Source organism: Dicentrarchus labrax, unplaced genomic scaffold (assembly GCF_905237075.1).
Source record: "Dicentrarchus labrax unplaced genomic scaffold, dlabrax2021, whole genome shotgun sequence".
In the NCBI taxonomy this organism is placed as follows: domain Eukaryota; kingdom Metazoa; phylum Chordata; class Actinopteri; family Moronidae; genus Dicentrarchus; species Dicentrarchus labrax.
Window position 1 is genome coordinate 21,898,286 of NW_026136712.1, and position 14,817 is coordinate 21,913,102.

At 42.1% G+C, this 14,817-nt stretch overlaps 1 protein-coding gene across 1 annotated transcript; it reads left to right on the plus strand.

Annotated features, from left to right (window-relative positions):
• The first annotated feature begins 311 nt into the window (after positions 1 to 311).
• On the plus strand, positions 312 to 14,204 carry st6galnac (ST6 (alpha-N-acetyl-neuraminyl-2,3-beta-galactosyl-1,3)-N-acetylgalactosaminide alpha-2,6-sialyltransferase). Its single transcript, XM_051417275.1, has 10 exons — positions 312 to 784; positions 1,838 to 2,197; positions 6,268 to 6,610; positions 8,083 to 8,248; positions 9,027 to 9,201; positions 9,505 to 9,643; positions 9,729 to 9,832; positions 10,729 to 10,812; positions 11,009 to 11,108; positions 11,602 to 14,204. The coding sequence occupies exons 2-10, from the start codon at positions 2,088 to 2,090 to the stop codon at positions 11,770 to 11,772; spliced, it is 1,392 nt and encodes a 463-aa protein (XP_051273235.1). The 5' UTR covers positions 312 to 784; positions 1,838 to 2,087; the 3' UTR covers positions 11,773 to 14,204.
• The last annotated feature ends 613 nt before the right edge of the window (positions 14,205 to 14,817 follow it).

Genomic DNA, 14,817 nt, shown 5'->3' on the forward strand with positions numbered 1-14,817 from the left:
AATTGCGGTACTTCCTTCCTCTTTGCTGTCTTTATGGAGGCGAGTTAAACGACCCCAGGGATGCTTCAGCCTATACATCTGGAATAATGTCCAGAGCTGACCCACTTCTTCTTCTCCTCCTTCCCCCCTCTTTTTTTTCCTCCATCGCCCTCCAGCTAGCTCACTTCCTCTGGACTTCCAAAGCAACCGGTGGCGCGTACTGAAACGTGTCTCGCCTTTCAGCGTATTTCCTTTCTTTTTCACAGAGGAAACTGAGCCCCGCAGAGGCGCACCGGCTATTGACTCTCACTTGGCTCGGACGGTCCCGGCTGACTGGCTGGCTGTTGGAGGGCTGGGTGGATGGAGTGACACTGGATGAGGCAGAGAGTGAAGTCTCTCTTCCCTTTGCGTGTTCCTGCTTGTCACCTCTGTGCGTATATGCAGTCATACATGTGCGTGTGTCCCCCCTCCTGTCTCCTGTCTGTCAGGATTGTGTTGTGATCCACACATTGTGAGCATAGCAGAGATCCTTAGAGCTGCCTGCTCATGTCTAACTTTATTGCAGCCTGGAGTGGGCTTCTTTCTCTCCCCCACCCCTCCTCATACTCCGGAGTTGAGGGGGTTGACCAATTGCCAGCAGCTGTTGCTCATTTCACAATGGTCCCGCCCATACAGTGCAGAGGCTGGCAGTGCAGCCACTCCACTCTAGATGAGCAGCAGAGCTCCCAACTTAGAGGAATATGTCTCCGTTACAGCCATCATGAAGGAAAGATTGGAACCACAGAACACAGAGGATTTTCTGCCGGTGAGAGGACACACACTTTTTGTCTTTATTTGGTCTTTTTGTGTCACGTTTGACTTGAGCTCTGTTTCCGTTAGACAGGAACACAAACAGACACAAGAGAGTAGAGCCCTCTGACTCTAGGAGGAAAAAGATTGAGTCACGATTTGTGTCACAGTCTGATGTGGTTTTCCCCTCTTACATTTTGTTCTGACTCTTTGTCAGCCATGTTAGAGATGTTTATGACATTTATTTGAAGTCGAAATCTCAGCTATAAACAGTTTTCTTTGCCTGTAAAAATGCTAATTCCCTCCTGTTATGTCTGTTATCAGAGACATGGGGGCTGAGTTTATCACTGGATCACTGCAAACACATTCTTTCCATTCCCCATTTAGCCTCAGACAGGAGTACCTACACAAGCCTGGGAAACTGTATCCCTCACATTGTCACCAGCGCTGTTATTATTTTCCGTATTCACCCAGTTATTAAGTGATTACTCTCGAGGACTGCGTGGACCTCGGAGAGCAGCTCGGGACTTAAGAGAAGTTAAGAGAGCAGATTTCAGCGCCTGGCCTCGGGGCTCTGTTTGTTACACTACTTACAAAGAGGTGAGAAGTGGAGAGAGGACGGTGTTCAGTGTGTATGCTAATGTCTGAGACCACCACAGCAGGAAGGGGAAAGTAAGATGTTTCCTGTCTGATTGTGGCTTCCTACATTGTTTATGGCCCATCAGCTGCAGCTGACTTTAGTTTTTTTTCTACAGCGGTCAGCTTGTGAGTAGCAGCCAAAATGTTGCCTTTTATATTGATGTCTGTAGCTACAGTGGTTCCTCTTTTGTGTGTTAGAAAAGCAGCGAGAGCAAAAAGGAGATCATGAAAGCAAAAAAATAAATAAAAGCAGAGTGTAAAAGGATATGAAGATTGTGGCCCTGCACTTTGTGTTCAAAGGTTTCATTAAAAAGGGATTATTTGGGACTCTGTTGACGCAGAAAGATAAAGTTTCCCCTTCCACCCCCCCCCCCCCCCCGAGTCTTTGCCTTCGTTCCAACTCTCTCCTTCTATCTCCCTCCCACTGTAGTTGTGCTGACAGAAGCCTAGAGTGGAGCCCAGATCCTGTTGTGGGCTAATTAAATCCCCACCATCACCAACACCCTGCCTTTCCTTGCCTGGTTGACCAAAGAAACCCCCCCAGAAAACTGTCCTGTGGAGGAGACAGCATCCTCGCCTGCCTCCTCAGGCTCCATCCTCTGCCTCCTCATGTTCCTTCAGGCGGAGCGGAGGGCAGAGCGGGCACACGCAGCCTGCCGGTCACGCACTCCTTGACGGGGATGGCGCTCCAGAAGAGACTGCTGCTCGGTGTGTTGACCGCCTTCTCCCTGCTGTGTATCTACATCCTGCCGCTGAAATACTTCCAGGGCGTCCCACAGGGAGCGAGCAGGTGAGCGAAGGAAGGAAACCTGCACTGATTGTGTTTTACAGAAATGGCAATCAGAAAGTGTGAGCAGTGACATGTTCTTCATTGGTTTGGTGCTCTGACACATTGGATATGACATGAAACAGTGACTATGAGGTTAAAATGCTTGTAGAAAAAAGTGATCCTGAACGTACAATAAGGCAACCAGTGTGTGTTTTTGTTGGTCACACGACCTAAATTCAACTTTATGTTAACTAAAGGCAAAACACAGGGAGCAGGAAGTGAAACTAGCTTCAGTTCAGGCTTGAGAGAGCAAAACATTTAACAAACACAGTGGCTGCTGAGGTCTGAGACTTCAGAGAGGCACTCACTGACTGTAAATGATCTGATACCAAACGTTAAATATGAGGGCTTTATTTAACCCCCAGTTTGAGTCAAGCTCAACTTTTCAACCAACCCAACTTTAAAGCAGAAATAAACCCGTTTACAGCCTGGTACAATAAACACTTTTGGTCTCACCCATTTAAATTATATAAAGTTTTACAGTTATGCATAATTAAGGGCATGGGTCACAGGTTGCTGGTTGCTGGTTGCTCGCTCCCCGTCTTTGCCCATTTTTGGATTAGCCGGGCCGACCATCCTGAGCTTCACAGCGGTTCTTCAGAAACCTGCGGGTGACGTCACGGAAACTACCTCCATTTTTAATTATACAGTCTGTGGAAGTAAAGAAGAAGCTGGTGATGAACACTGATACGTTGGTTTACATTAGATTAGATTAGATTAGATTAGATATTCCTTTATTTGTGATCTGTGATTGGGTTGCATTGTGAGTAATGTAGGTTCCTGACTTTCACCACGAAGGAGAACCCACGGGAGGGCTCTTTAATTTAGTGACTCACAAGAGACAAATCAACTCCTCTGCGCCCAAAGACTGTATTCAGTGTAGACCCTCTCTGTCCAACAGTGTTTGTCCTGGTTTTCTCCGACTCGACAAAGCGGTGTGTTGACAGTACAGCCTGGTGTCCATTAAAGTTTGGGTTTAATTACCATGAACAGACCTTAGATGACGCGCGATGTCCATGTTTGTTCTCCTATTCAGGCTCTGCCATGTTATTCCCAGTTGTTTCCCAGAGTTTGACTTGAATGTGAGCAGCAGTTACAAGTCAGAAACTGGTGATTACAGTAATTCCCATGTGACACGAACAGGGCATTAAACCTTTCCTTGCCTAATTTGGGGATTGCTTATAAAAAAGGATTACACTTCCTACTCTGTTAGTCAGACTGGAATATAAACACAATCTAGATTTCACATCTCAAGTGTTTCTCTTTAAGAAGCTGACTGATAAGATAAGCCTTGTTTCACTACCGTGGCACTGTATGTAGCAGTGGTTCTCAACCTTTTTCTATCATAGAGTTAACTGATGACCCCGGCTTTAGTGATTTATTTTATGGATATTTCACATTATATTCAAAACTGTACGCTGAACCTTAACAGTGAACTCAGTAACTGCAGGAAGTTTGTGTAAAACAAGTTATTTAGATGAATTTTGAGCAGATTATTTCTTGTTTTCTTGTCCCTGACACTTAGACATTGTTCTATTATTATTTAACAATTTACTTTTCTTAAAAAGTGAACCAAATGCTGACGTACACCTACTGTGTATATTTTTTAAGCTTTCCATCACACCTCAAAATCAAGAAGGCTTGGGAACCACTGGTATATAGCATTCATATGCTGGCAGGCAGTTGAATCTGGGACAGTATTGAGGTCAGAGTCAGTGTTAAACAGGGATGGAGTTGAAGGGTTAAACTCTTAGATCAAGAGCGGTATGAAAAGTTCCAATGTTTTTGTTTTTTTGCAACCAGCACTTATTCCCCCTCTTGTTGTATCATTGTGGTTTTAACAAAAGAGCCACACAGCGCTCTGGCTGCACTAATGAAAAAAAGCTCCTGGAGTTATTTCACTGGAGGTGGTCTCTTACACGCGTATGTGAAACGTAAGCTTTGTTACAACGGGCAGCGCTCCAGGTTTAAAAGCCAGTAAGTCCAGATAAGATGCATTAAGTTTTGGGGGGGGAGAGAGAAAAGGAAAATGTGGCTGTGTCTCCAAGTCCTGGTTCAGACACTAAATATGGGCATGTGGAGCTCTTTCATTTTAAAAGCTGTTCTTTAATCTGGATGCTCCGGGTAAAAATAACCACATGAATGTCCCCTTTACTTCCCTGCCGCCGCTGCTTTTCCATGCAGGAGACCTCATGTTCTTTCATGGACTCTGGAGCCTTTTGCCTTTTTTAGAAAATAAAATTTCAAATTTTCGAATTATAATTGTTTTTTTGCCGTGACCCTGCTGAGATACAATATTGTCAAAGCACTGTGTGAATACTGAAAAAAATACAGTATTATTCAGCTCACTGTTTTACTGTTTCGATCCCATTGAGATACAATATCTCTTCCTCCAGTTAGCCGGGGTCTAAACAGCAGCAATATAAAATATATGTCAATATTAAATATATCAAATCAAGTAACTAAATATTAATTATTATTATTATTATTATTATTATTAATAAATAATTAATTAATTAATTAATGAAGACATTAGAGAAAATGGAATGGGGAAGAAGAGCAACCGACTTTAGTTAATGTTTAATTTCAGTTTTGTACTCACACACACATTAAACAGCATCAGGCTGTTTTCACTGACCCGCCGCTCTCTCTGCAGTTTGATCTTTGACATTAATGAGTTCCAGCTACACTTTATTTCAGCCGACCTGGGTCTCGTTACCGGGCTTTATGAGGTTTACTTTCTGCATCTGCTGTGTCAGGCTCGTAATACAGAGCCAATAGGGGTGAAGCCATCGCCACGGTTACCTGAGACTGCAGCTTTTAATCTCCTTTACAACAGGAATTTCTCTCCACAGTATATATTTGTGTTAAAGATCCTCGTCTTTATAACGTTTAACAGTCAGATCTGCTTTACCTGCACTGTGTGGGCGGGATTTAAGTGGTAACTGCGTCTCCATGGCAACACAAACTCAACTCAAAGTCCACTTAACTTACATTTCTAAGAAGCAGGTAGAGTAGAGAATTGATTTCCAGTTCCTTTGAGCCTTTAATAGCTCAGCCTCCACTCTCTTCTTCATGGCTGTAATACGTTTTGTAGGCAGTGTGAAACTGAGTCATAAATCACCTTAAACTTCCAATTCCTCCCATTTCCTCATATATGATTAAAATGTTAGTGTGTGCAAAGTTATAAACTTTGGTTCACCCCAATTACAAAATGCACATTTTCTCACTTACTCCTTATGGTTTGTAGCCACAGACACAGCCGGTCTACAGTTTTCTTCCAAGCAGAGCGTACAAAACCTGCATTTCCTTTTCAGAAAGCTCTTAAACTGGTGCTTTCTAAGAGTGTCCCATCCCGGAAAACAAAACACATTACTACCTTATGCATGCAAGTGCAAATGCAAAATAGACGGACTTAGCAGCATAACTGTAAATGTACATTTTAATTTTATTTGGTAGGGATTAAATGTATCTCAGTGCTGCCTGTCAGTTATTTACTGTGAAACTGATAGGCTATCATAAAATAACCTACAATAATACATTTAAAGCAGCAGGGGGATATTTTGGGATCTATGCTTCTTTGTTAGAAGTTAGATGAGATGAACGATCACGTATCAGTCCGTTAAATACGTAGCTGGTGTGAGCAGCAACTTAGCTTAGCTTAGCATAAAGACTGGAAACAGGGAGAAACGGCTAGCGTGGCTCTGGCTACCTCCACTTCAAAAGGTCACTAAGTACAACACATTATCTTCCTTTTCGTGCAGAGTAAACAAGATATAACATTTAAATTAAATAGTATTGTTAATTAACATGCAGACTATCTTCAGACAGAGCCAGGCTAGCAGTGTCCAGTTTTTATGCTAAGCTAACCAGCTGGCAAACTTGAGGGGGGTATAAATCTTCTCATCTGACCCTCATCAAGAAAGCAAATATTTCTCAAAATGTTGGACTATTCCTTTTAAGAAATGAGAGCACGTTGAAGGGTTTAGCTGATATATTTCCAGCGGTGACACTCGCTCTGTCTTCCACAGCCGCTCACGAGACTCCGAGGAGCCTCTCGACAGGAAGACTAACACTGACCAGTGGACCCGTCCGCCCCCCGTCTCCAACCTTCACCCAGAGCTCGTAGTTCAGCATCAACACGCACGTACCACGCAGACTCCAACCGTAAAGACTCCAGCACCCACAGCCGCTGAGCACAAACCGGCAGAGAACAGTGTCCTGGATGTGTCAAATGGCGGGAATAAGACCCGGACCCGGACCAGTACTAAAGGCCCCACACAGAGGCCTCAGCAGCCCACACAGGCAGCCAGGCCAACAGAGCCTCCCTTCATTGGAGACGCTTACATGAGCGAAGACATCCCACCACAAACAGTGAGTCCAATCTGTGCTCCATTTAGCTTGTCCTCTGAATAATAACAATTTTATTTGTTTCTGTTTCTCAAAACTTTCTGACGTGATATCAGTTAATATCAATTAATTGAGCCCTCCTAAGTCTAAGCCTCTTTTGGAACCTCAGTCAACTTTCTCCTTTCCTGTACTTGGATATGCTATGTGCTAAGCTAATCTATAGGCTGATCTATGTTAAAAAAAAAAAAATTTTTTTTTTTTTTTTTTTTTTTAATTTTTTTTTTTTTTCCCCTCTTTTTTAATTAATTATTTCCAAAATTTTTTTTATTTTTTATTATTAATTTTTTTTTGTTGTTGTGGGGGGGGGGGGGGAAGGTTTTTAGAAAAAAAATTTAATTTATTTTTTTTAAAAATTTTTTTTTATTTAAATTTTGGGGTTTTTTTTTGAAGGGAAAAAAAAAAAAAAAAAAAAAAAAAAAAGGGGGGGAAAAAAAAAAAAAACCCCAAGGGGGTCCCACCCCCCCGAAGCATTGTGCTTTTACAGTCGTACGGTTTTCTCTACCAGATCGTATCCAAGCACAGGAAGGAGAGGCGGGACTTAGGAAGGGTCAGTTGTTGGTTTTGGCCTTTACATGTGATGTGTTGACAATTACCAGTCTATCCTTTTTATTGAATTAATGGCAATAAAAGTAATAAGTGGGAAAGACACAAACCATAGTGGAGATAGCGGACGATAGCGGGCCTTGTGTCACGTGATCTTGTGTATCATATCTGTGGAAGAACAGACGTCTGGCTTTCGTCAGGGTGGATATGTCACAGGGCAGCTGCCACAGTTGTACTGGGTGTGTCCGTCTTCCCAGGAAATGTTTCATAGAAAATGGACTTTCCTACAGCCTGGCTCTGTTACACCAAACCCCCGATTCCCTGAATGTGCTATCAACGCTCAATCTCTTTATTGAGCTGTCAGATGGTCCACTGAGAGAAATACAGAGGGAGGATAAGAAAAAAGAAAACATTACTCAGATCTGCCTCAGAGTCTTTGAACGTCTCATGGGAGAGATCCTAGGGTTTTGTAATGCATCCGTATGGTGAATCACAAAAGACTCTCAACTCAGTTAAGCTGCAGTTTAGGCTTTGAGCTATTACATAAATAGAGAGCGCACACAGTCGATAATTGATTCCACAGAGGCCAATAACACAATTAACGAGATAAAGTCGGTGCCATTCGTGTGTTTGCATGTACTCCCAGTGCTTCCTTGTGTGTCCCTTTTAGATTCCATAATGAACATGTTTCTCAAAGTCTTTTGTCGTTACCATGTTGCAGCCGTGTAATTACTAGGTAATTGCCTCCAGTGGGAGTTTGGAGGTTAATATTTTGGAACTGATGGTGCTGGCTTTCTAATGATCTAATGATGGAGCATAGTAACTGTATGTTGTTACCAGACTTTCTGTACGCAGCTCGATAACAGCGCGGCCGTGTTATCTGCTTCCTTCAGGACTGCCCAGGCGGTATCCGAGGTCAGGTGACAAAAACAGAATTTGGTGGGAGGTTTCTGAAACACATTCCAGTCCTGCAGTGGGCCCAACACGTCACCCGTGAAGCGCACCAGCGTCTGAAGCAGTACCCAGGAGCACACGGCTGGGGCGGAGTTGAATACTCAAGTGAGCATTATTTCTTTATTTAAATATTTTCCCTTTTTTGTTGCCATGTTTTTCTATTGAGGTTTATTGTTTTTTTTTTTAACATTTGCTTTAATTTATTAGGTATTTTTCTTTCTTTCTGTCCTTTATTTTTTTTTTTATATTACAGTTTTAAAAGGATTATTTCCAGTGTGGAATATTTTCCCTTATTATTATTTTAATTACATTTTCACCTGTACCTAACCTATATACCATTACTAATCACTACACAATTTGTATTTAATTGTGTATTTAAACCTTTGGCCCATTACTAATTTTCAAGTACTGTGTTCACTTCAATTAAAACAAAGATTTTCCCTGAATGAAGATATAAACACCAACCAGTATATAATACATCACTGAGTCTCTGAGTGAAAACCTGACACATGTGTTTCTTTGATAAAGTTTAAAGTACATTCATGTTAGAATTGTTATGTGACACCAACGGTCGTCTAAAGCTGATAGTGTACTCTTTATTCAGAAGACAGATGATGCAATGTAGGCTTCATCACAGTCAAGATGCTAATCGTGTTGAGATAATGGTAGCTTCCTGTCTGTGTGCCACCACAACTAACTGAATCTGTGGGCAGAGACAGTTACATCGCAACAAAAGAAATCAGTGGTTCACCAACTAAAAAGAAGTCCTACATGCTTGGAAGGCGAGGGGTATTCAGTTGGTTTGCAACCTGCAACTTCTCAGCTAGATGCCACTAAATCCTACCCACTCATCCAGATTAACTCTGTTTCCCTGTGTCAACAGCATTGGTGGAAACTCTTACTGTCCTCAACTCCTCTGCTAACTGGCTGATGTTGGACGACTGGAAGGATCGCGCCAATAAATCCGAGTGTATCCGCTGTGCTGTGGTGGGGAATGGTGGGATACTGAAGGATTCAGAGAAAGGGAAGGAGATCGACGGTCATCATTATGTTTTCAGGTAGATACTGAGAAAAACCACATTGTTGTGTTGGTACTATAGCAAAAACAAAAGCCACGTGTTTGCAGGGCCATTTAGGCCACCATTGATGGTGCACTAGTGCATTACCAAAATCAGTTGGCGTGTCTTTTAAACGGTTTAATTCTGTCAACAATATGAACAATATGAGAGTTTACATGTTCAGCTGGTTTGGGTCAGAGGGGCTCTGGTTTGTCAAAATGCATTTTGGTAATAAAACTAAGAAGTGGCTCTTCAGTTAGATTGGTGTCTTCTGTCATCATGTTTGTGTGTTTTCATTTTCAGGACCAATGGGGCAATCATTAAGGGCTTTGAGCAGGACGTGGGCTCTCGGACCACCCACTACACGTTCTCCACCAACACACTGATGAACTCCATGAGGAGCTACGCCGGCGCCGGGTACAAAGGGCCCCCTATGTCTAAGGTGAGGACAAAATGTAAAAAGTATTTCCTCCTATGAAATGCTAAAATTGTGACACCAGGCCTGAAGCTCTGCTGCTCTCCAACAGGAAACACGATACGTCTTTCTGCCGGATCACGACCGTGATTACTTGCTGATGAAGGCTGCAGCGACACACACTCCAGTAGAGAGAGGGCCTGAGCGGGGCAAAGAGTAAGCAACACTCAGACTGTCGTACTGATGATGCAGTTGGACTCAATCTCCATACAAACACACTGCACTTTGCACTTTTGCCATGCTAGCGTCATTGCTCATTGGTAGCTGCAATTCTGGTATTTGTACTACTGAAGTATCGCCATGTAACCCAGTTTTATTTACTCCATTACATTTATCTGACAGCAGTTACTAGTTACGTTGTAAATTTAAGATTTAGCATTGAGAACAGATTATACGATATGAAGCATTGTTGAACAGTGTAGTTAAAATTAGGTCCACTATGACCAGCTACAACATTAATGCTGTGTTCACATAGGAGTTATTGTAATTGCCAGTTTCTAACTCGTAAGTAGCATTCCCGTCAACAACCAACTCGTAATTACTTGACTCAGTACAGAACTGCTGGAAAGCCAAACAAACGTGGATGTCATTCAACGTTACTGAACACACAACCAACTCTGAACCAACCATCAGCTCTGACTCCTAACACTGCCAAGTCTTTGTACACACATTGTTACGCACATTTTTCAGAATTTTTCCAAATCAATGTGTACACATTTTGTTTTATATGAACAGTTTTGGAACTCCTGCTCACACTGTTTACAGAGCGATATGTGACTTTTAGCCGGTAGTGCAGCTGGTAGAGACGTGTTTTTCTCACTGGGCTTTAACAGAGCTGGTTTCCTGTGGGAGACCAGATCAGTGGTTAGAGATGCTGCGTCACCCACAGAAAAGTTGAACTGGCACTGTGAACTTATGTTGCACTCACTGGTCATGGCTATCTAGAGATTTGTTGTAAGATTTCGTAACTATATTTGTTATTGTCTTTTACTCTTTTTGGTACTGATGGCTGATTGTTTGACTTTTGAACTAATGTCACGTTTTCTCCGCAGTCCAACCAAGTACTTTGGAGAGGACGTGTCAGCAGGAAAGCTGAAGATGTACCACCCCGACTTCGTCCGTTACCTCAGAAACAGGTGAGCGAATTATCTGCACAGCAGGTGAACAGAATGAAAGTGCGGCTCACATTTCAAATAGTTGGAAATGAGATTAAAGGAGAAGCAGAGGCTGAAACCAGAGTGTGCTGCTGTGGGAAGTTCCCACACAGTGTCCACTTCTGTGTCCCCACTGACACTGGAGATGTATTTATGTTGTATTATCTTCTTGTTTCAGATTCCTTCGTTCTAATGCTCTGAAAAGCAGATATAAGGACATTTACCGTCCGTCTACAGGAGCTGTGATGCTGTTGGCTGCGCTGCACACCTGCGACAAGGTAGAATTAATCATGACTGTACTGAATATTACTGTCGGCTCTTTATTTACTGTGGGACAAGGCTGCACTTGCCTGATAGCATGAGAATGTTGTAGCTGTTTTGGCTCTTTCAGCAGTCGGCCTTGTAAATGCACGCACTGTATGTCTTACATTGTGTGGCCTTGATTTGGTGCTGATAGTGACTCACTCTGCGCTGGAGCAATGCTCTCAGGAATTTATAAAATCAGCCTTTGTAGTGTCGATTGTGGGGTTTTTATATCAGATCAGCTGCAGATTCCTTCAAATCCACAGCGTGTCTTTGCAATAAAAACCTGTTTTTCAAGCTGTCTGTGGTGGGAATGGAAATAAGTTGGTAAAGATTGAGGCCAAGTGGGTCAAGTTAAAACATGAAATGAAGGAGGCTCATGAAAGCTGAAATGTTTAAGATTTTTCTGCATTCAGAGGATTGTTCTATATTCTGACTGCAGCTTTTGTGTCTCCTCTGTTGATGAAGGTGAGTGCGTACGGCTACATGACCCCGGACTATAAGAACTACTCTGACCACTACTACGACAGCAAGTATCACCCAGTGGGCTTCTTCGCCAACCACGACCTGCGTATGGAAATGAGCCTGTGGCAGCAGCTGCACCAGGCGGGCCTCATACAACTGTACATGCACAAGTGAATTCAGGTGGACGGGACCAGCAGGGAACGTGGTAACGGGGACAATGGATGACCCTGCCTGCCTTGTCTCAAAATGACTCATGACTCTCTGAACTGAGCAAAACAAAAAAGGTTTTCTTTTCATGAAGAAGAGAAGAATTAACTTCGAAATGACGATTGTTCAGGATGGAGATTTAGTTGTATTTATCAAAAATATTTTTTGTTTTTTTTAAGAATGCATGTTTCAGTGATTTGCGGGTCGAAGTAGGTCCAGGCTAAACGTGGTTGAAAAGGGTTTGGTTAATGTCGGTCCGTCGGTCGTCCACTTCGACGACATTTTAAGAATTATTGGGTGGATTTTTTGTTTAGCTCTTTCAGCAGGTCAGAATTTTAATTTGTCTTTTATTTTATAATATTTTTATATATTTTATATAACAAACCAAATTAACAACATTCCCATCAGCCTCTGCTGTTTTGCTAATAAGCAGACGCTAGCATGCTAACACACGAAGCTAAGGTGGTGAATACAGTAAATATTTCACCTGCTAAACACCAGCATGTTAGCGCTGTCATTGTGAGCATTATAGCATTGAACTCAAAGCAAACAATATTTACGAGTGAAGAAAAACCAACTATTTCGGGTAACGAACCATTAAAAAATGGGGACGGCCCATTTTTCCTAAAGTCCAGAAAAAGTCCCATTGGACTGAAAGCTGATTGTTTTTTTTATTATTCTGAAAAAACCTTATTTTTCTGAAAGTAAACAGAAGGTGAAGGTTTTTGCCCTATTAGTTTAATATTTTAGGACATGCAGGAAAGGATGAAGTGACCGTAGTTCAATCAATCTAACAATAAGAAACGTGGCTGATGTACAGTTTGGTTAGGGTTAGGCATCAAAACTACTGGGTTGGGTTTGTTTGGGTTCAAATAAGTTTGTTACTAGGATGGAGAATCATATTGCATGAACGCTGCCACGGGATGTTCCAGTTCCTCCCATTGTGCTGATACTGTGTGAACGCAGCATCACTGTAGCTGAAAGCACCACAGTGCCTTAACTGAGCGGAGGGAAGTCAGTTTGTTGACATGTCCATCATTTGAGATAGTTCCATAATTGTCTTCTTGTTTTTCTCGCTTTGTGTCCGTCACATTTAGGTTTCAAACAACAGATACAAAGACAGACGAGTTAAAGGAAAACGTGTTGGGAAATCCGTTAACCTGTTCTCTGAAGTGAGAGTCAGTTCAGGTAGATCACCTGTCATAGCTGGAAGATTTTTATTGATTTATATTGACCAATTCCTTTGTTTCTATGACTACAGAGAGACAAAAACAAACTTGACTTTTGATCCATATAAAATTTGAGCTGTTAGTGTGGCGTGCTGTCCACAAGATTACGACATATCAAAGTGTTGTTTCAGATAACTGTTACAAACGAAAGTTACCCTTCACCCATTTTCTCCCAGTTTAGTTGTTCTGACCTGCAGACCACGCTTACTGGGCTGACTTCAGAGCGTATCATACAGTCAGTCTCTGGCTGCGTTGAAGTGCAGTTTCTTGTTAGTATGTTGACAAGACTGCAATTGAGTTGCTCAAAATATCCTGTCTCCTCGCCCTAAATAGACGGTCAGAGCACTGCTGGCAGTGGCCGAGGTCTATTCTGACATTTACTCAGATTATGTTCTCTCTACGAGTCTGTCTGTGTATTTTACTGTGGAAGGAAACAAAAACCCCACTGAGTGTGACAAATATTTGAATTTAAGGGACTTAACTTATTATTTCTTTGTTCTTTCTGTAAGTTTTTTTGTAAGCAATCGTCCTTTTTTTGTTACAAGGTGCCACACTGTGATAATAAGAATACTGTGTGAGCTCTGCTGGACTCTGAGTGCCTTTAATGTGAAACAGTAGTTTGGATGATGCATTGTGACCGAGGTGGACATTTCTGAGGTGTGTCAGGCCGTTTCCACAACAACACTAACAGGGAAGTCCGTGGCCTTTCCACTCTGTTTGGATTTCTGGAAGTTCGCAGAGGACTCTCGGACTTTCGGGATCCGCTCATTCACCTGGACTCGTCTCTGAGCTGCGGCAATGAAGGGTCAAAGTTAATTTAAGATTTCTTGTTGCCACTCATCCAAAACTGGACTGAGGCATCACATCCTCAATTACGTGGATTTACTGACTGAAACGGATAATATGGATTTTTATTGTACTGACAACACTGTAGGTCTGAGACGGAGGGAACAGGAAAGAAACCAAAGACGCACTGCAAATCAGGGAATATGTGTATTTAAAATTCACTTTTTGTATATTACCAAATCAATACATATTCAAACAAAGTCATCCAGTCATCTGAAACGCTGCATCATATTTTTTTGAAGTGTAACAGAGGAAGGGGAGACCTTTATAGTGCAATTTCTGACTGATTTTTAAAAATCTTTATAAAAGGAAGCTGTGATTTTATCTCTGTGTGTTTTGTGATTTTTTTTTTTTTTTTTCAGTTTGCCACTGAAACCTACAGGTCCCATTGTTTGGTATTATTTACCAGGAAGTAACTAGATTCTTTAGGAAGGTTCCTGGAAAGGACACATGTGATTTGATACTACTTATAGGGAAACTTAATCATCAAAAATCCACCAGGCCTGAACCAAAAGGACCAATCAGAGCTGAGAAAGACATTCCCGGGTTGTCGAATACCGACGCTGTTAGAGAGACTCAACAATCGACTATCTTCAAGCCATCAACCCAAAGTGCCTTTCTGTCTTTCTTGGCTCTGATTGGTTGTTTTCGTTCTTTCATTAGGAGCACCAGAAGGAGCCAGAGGAACCTGATAAATTCAGATTATCTGTCTGATATAGTGAACTTTCCAGCCAATTCCCAAACTCAAATGTTTGCATTTTCCCTGCTGTTAGTGCCATTGCATCATTCCTTCCTGGAAACTGGCAATAGGAAACACAGACTCTGCAAAAGGCGATGACTTTACAAATGTATGTTTGTGTTTCGGTTAAACCAGGGTGGGAATATGTATTCAGATGACAGCTGTGTGCTAACGCCTCTATAATTCTGGCAGACGAAC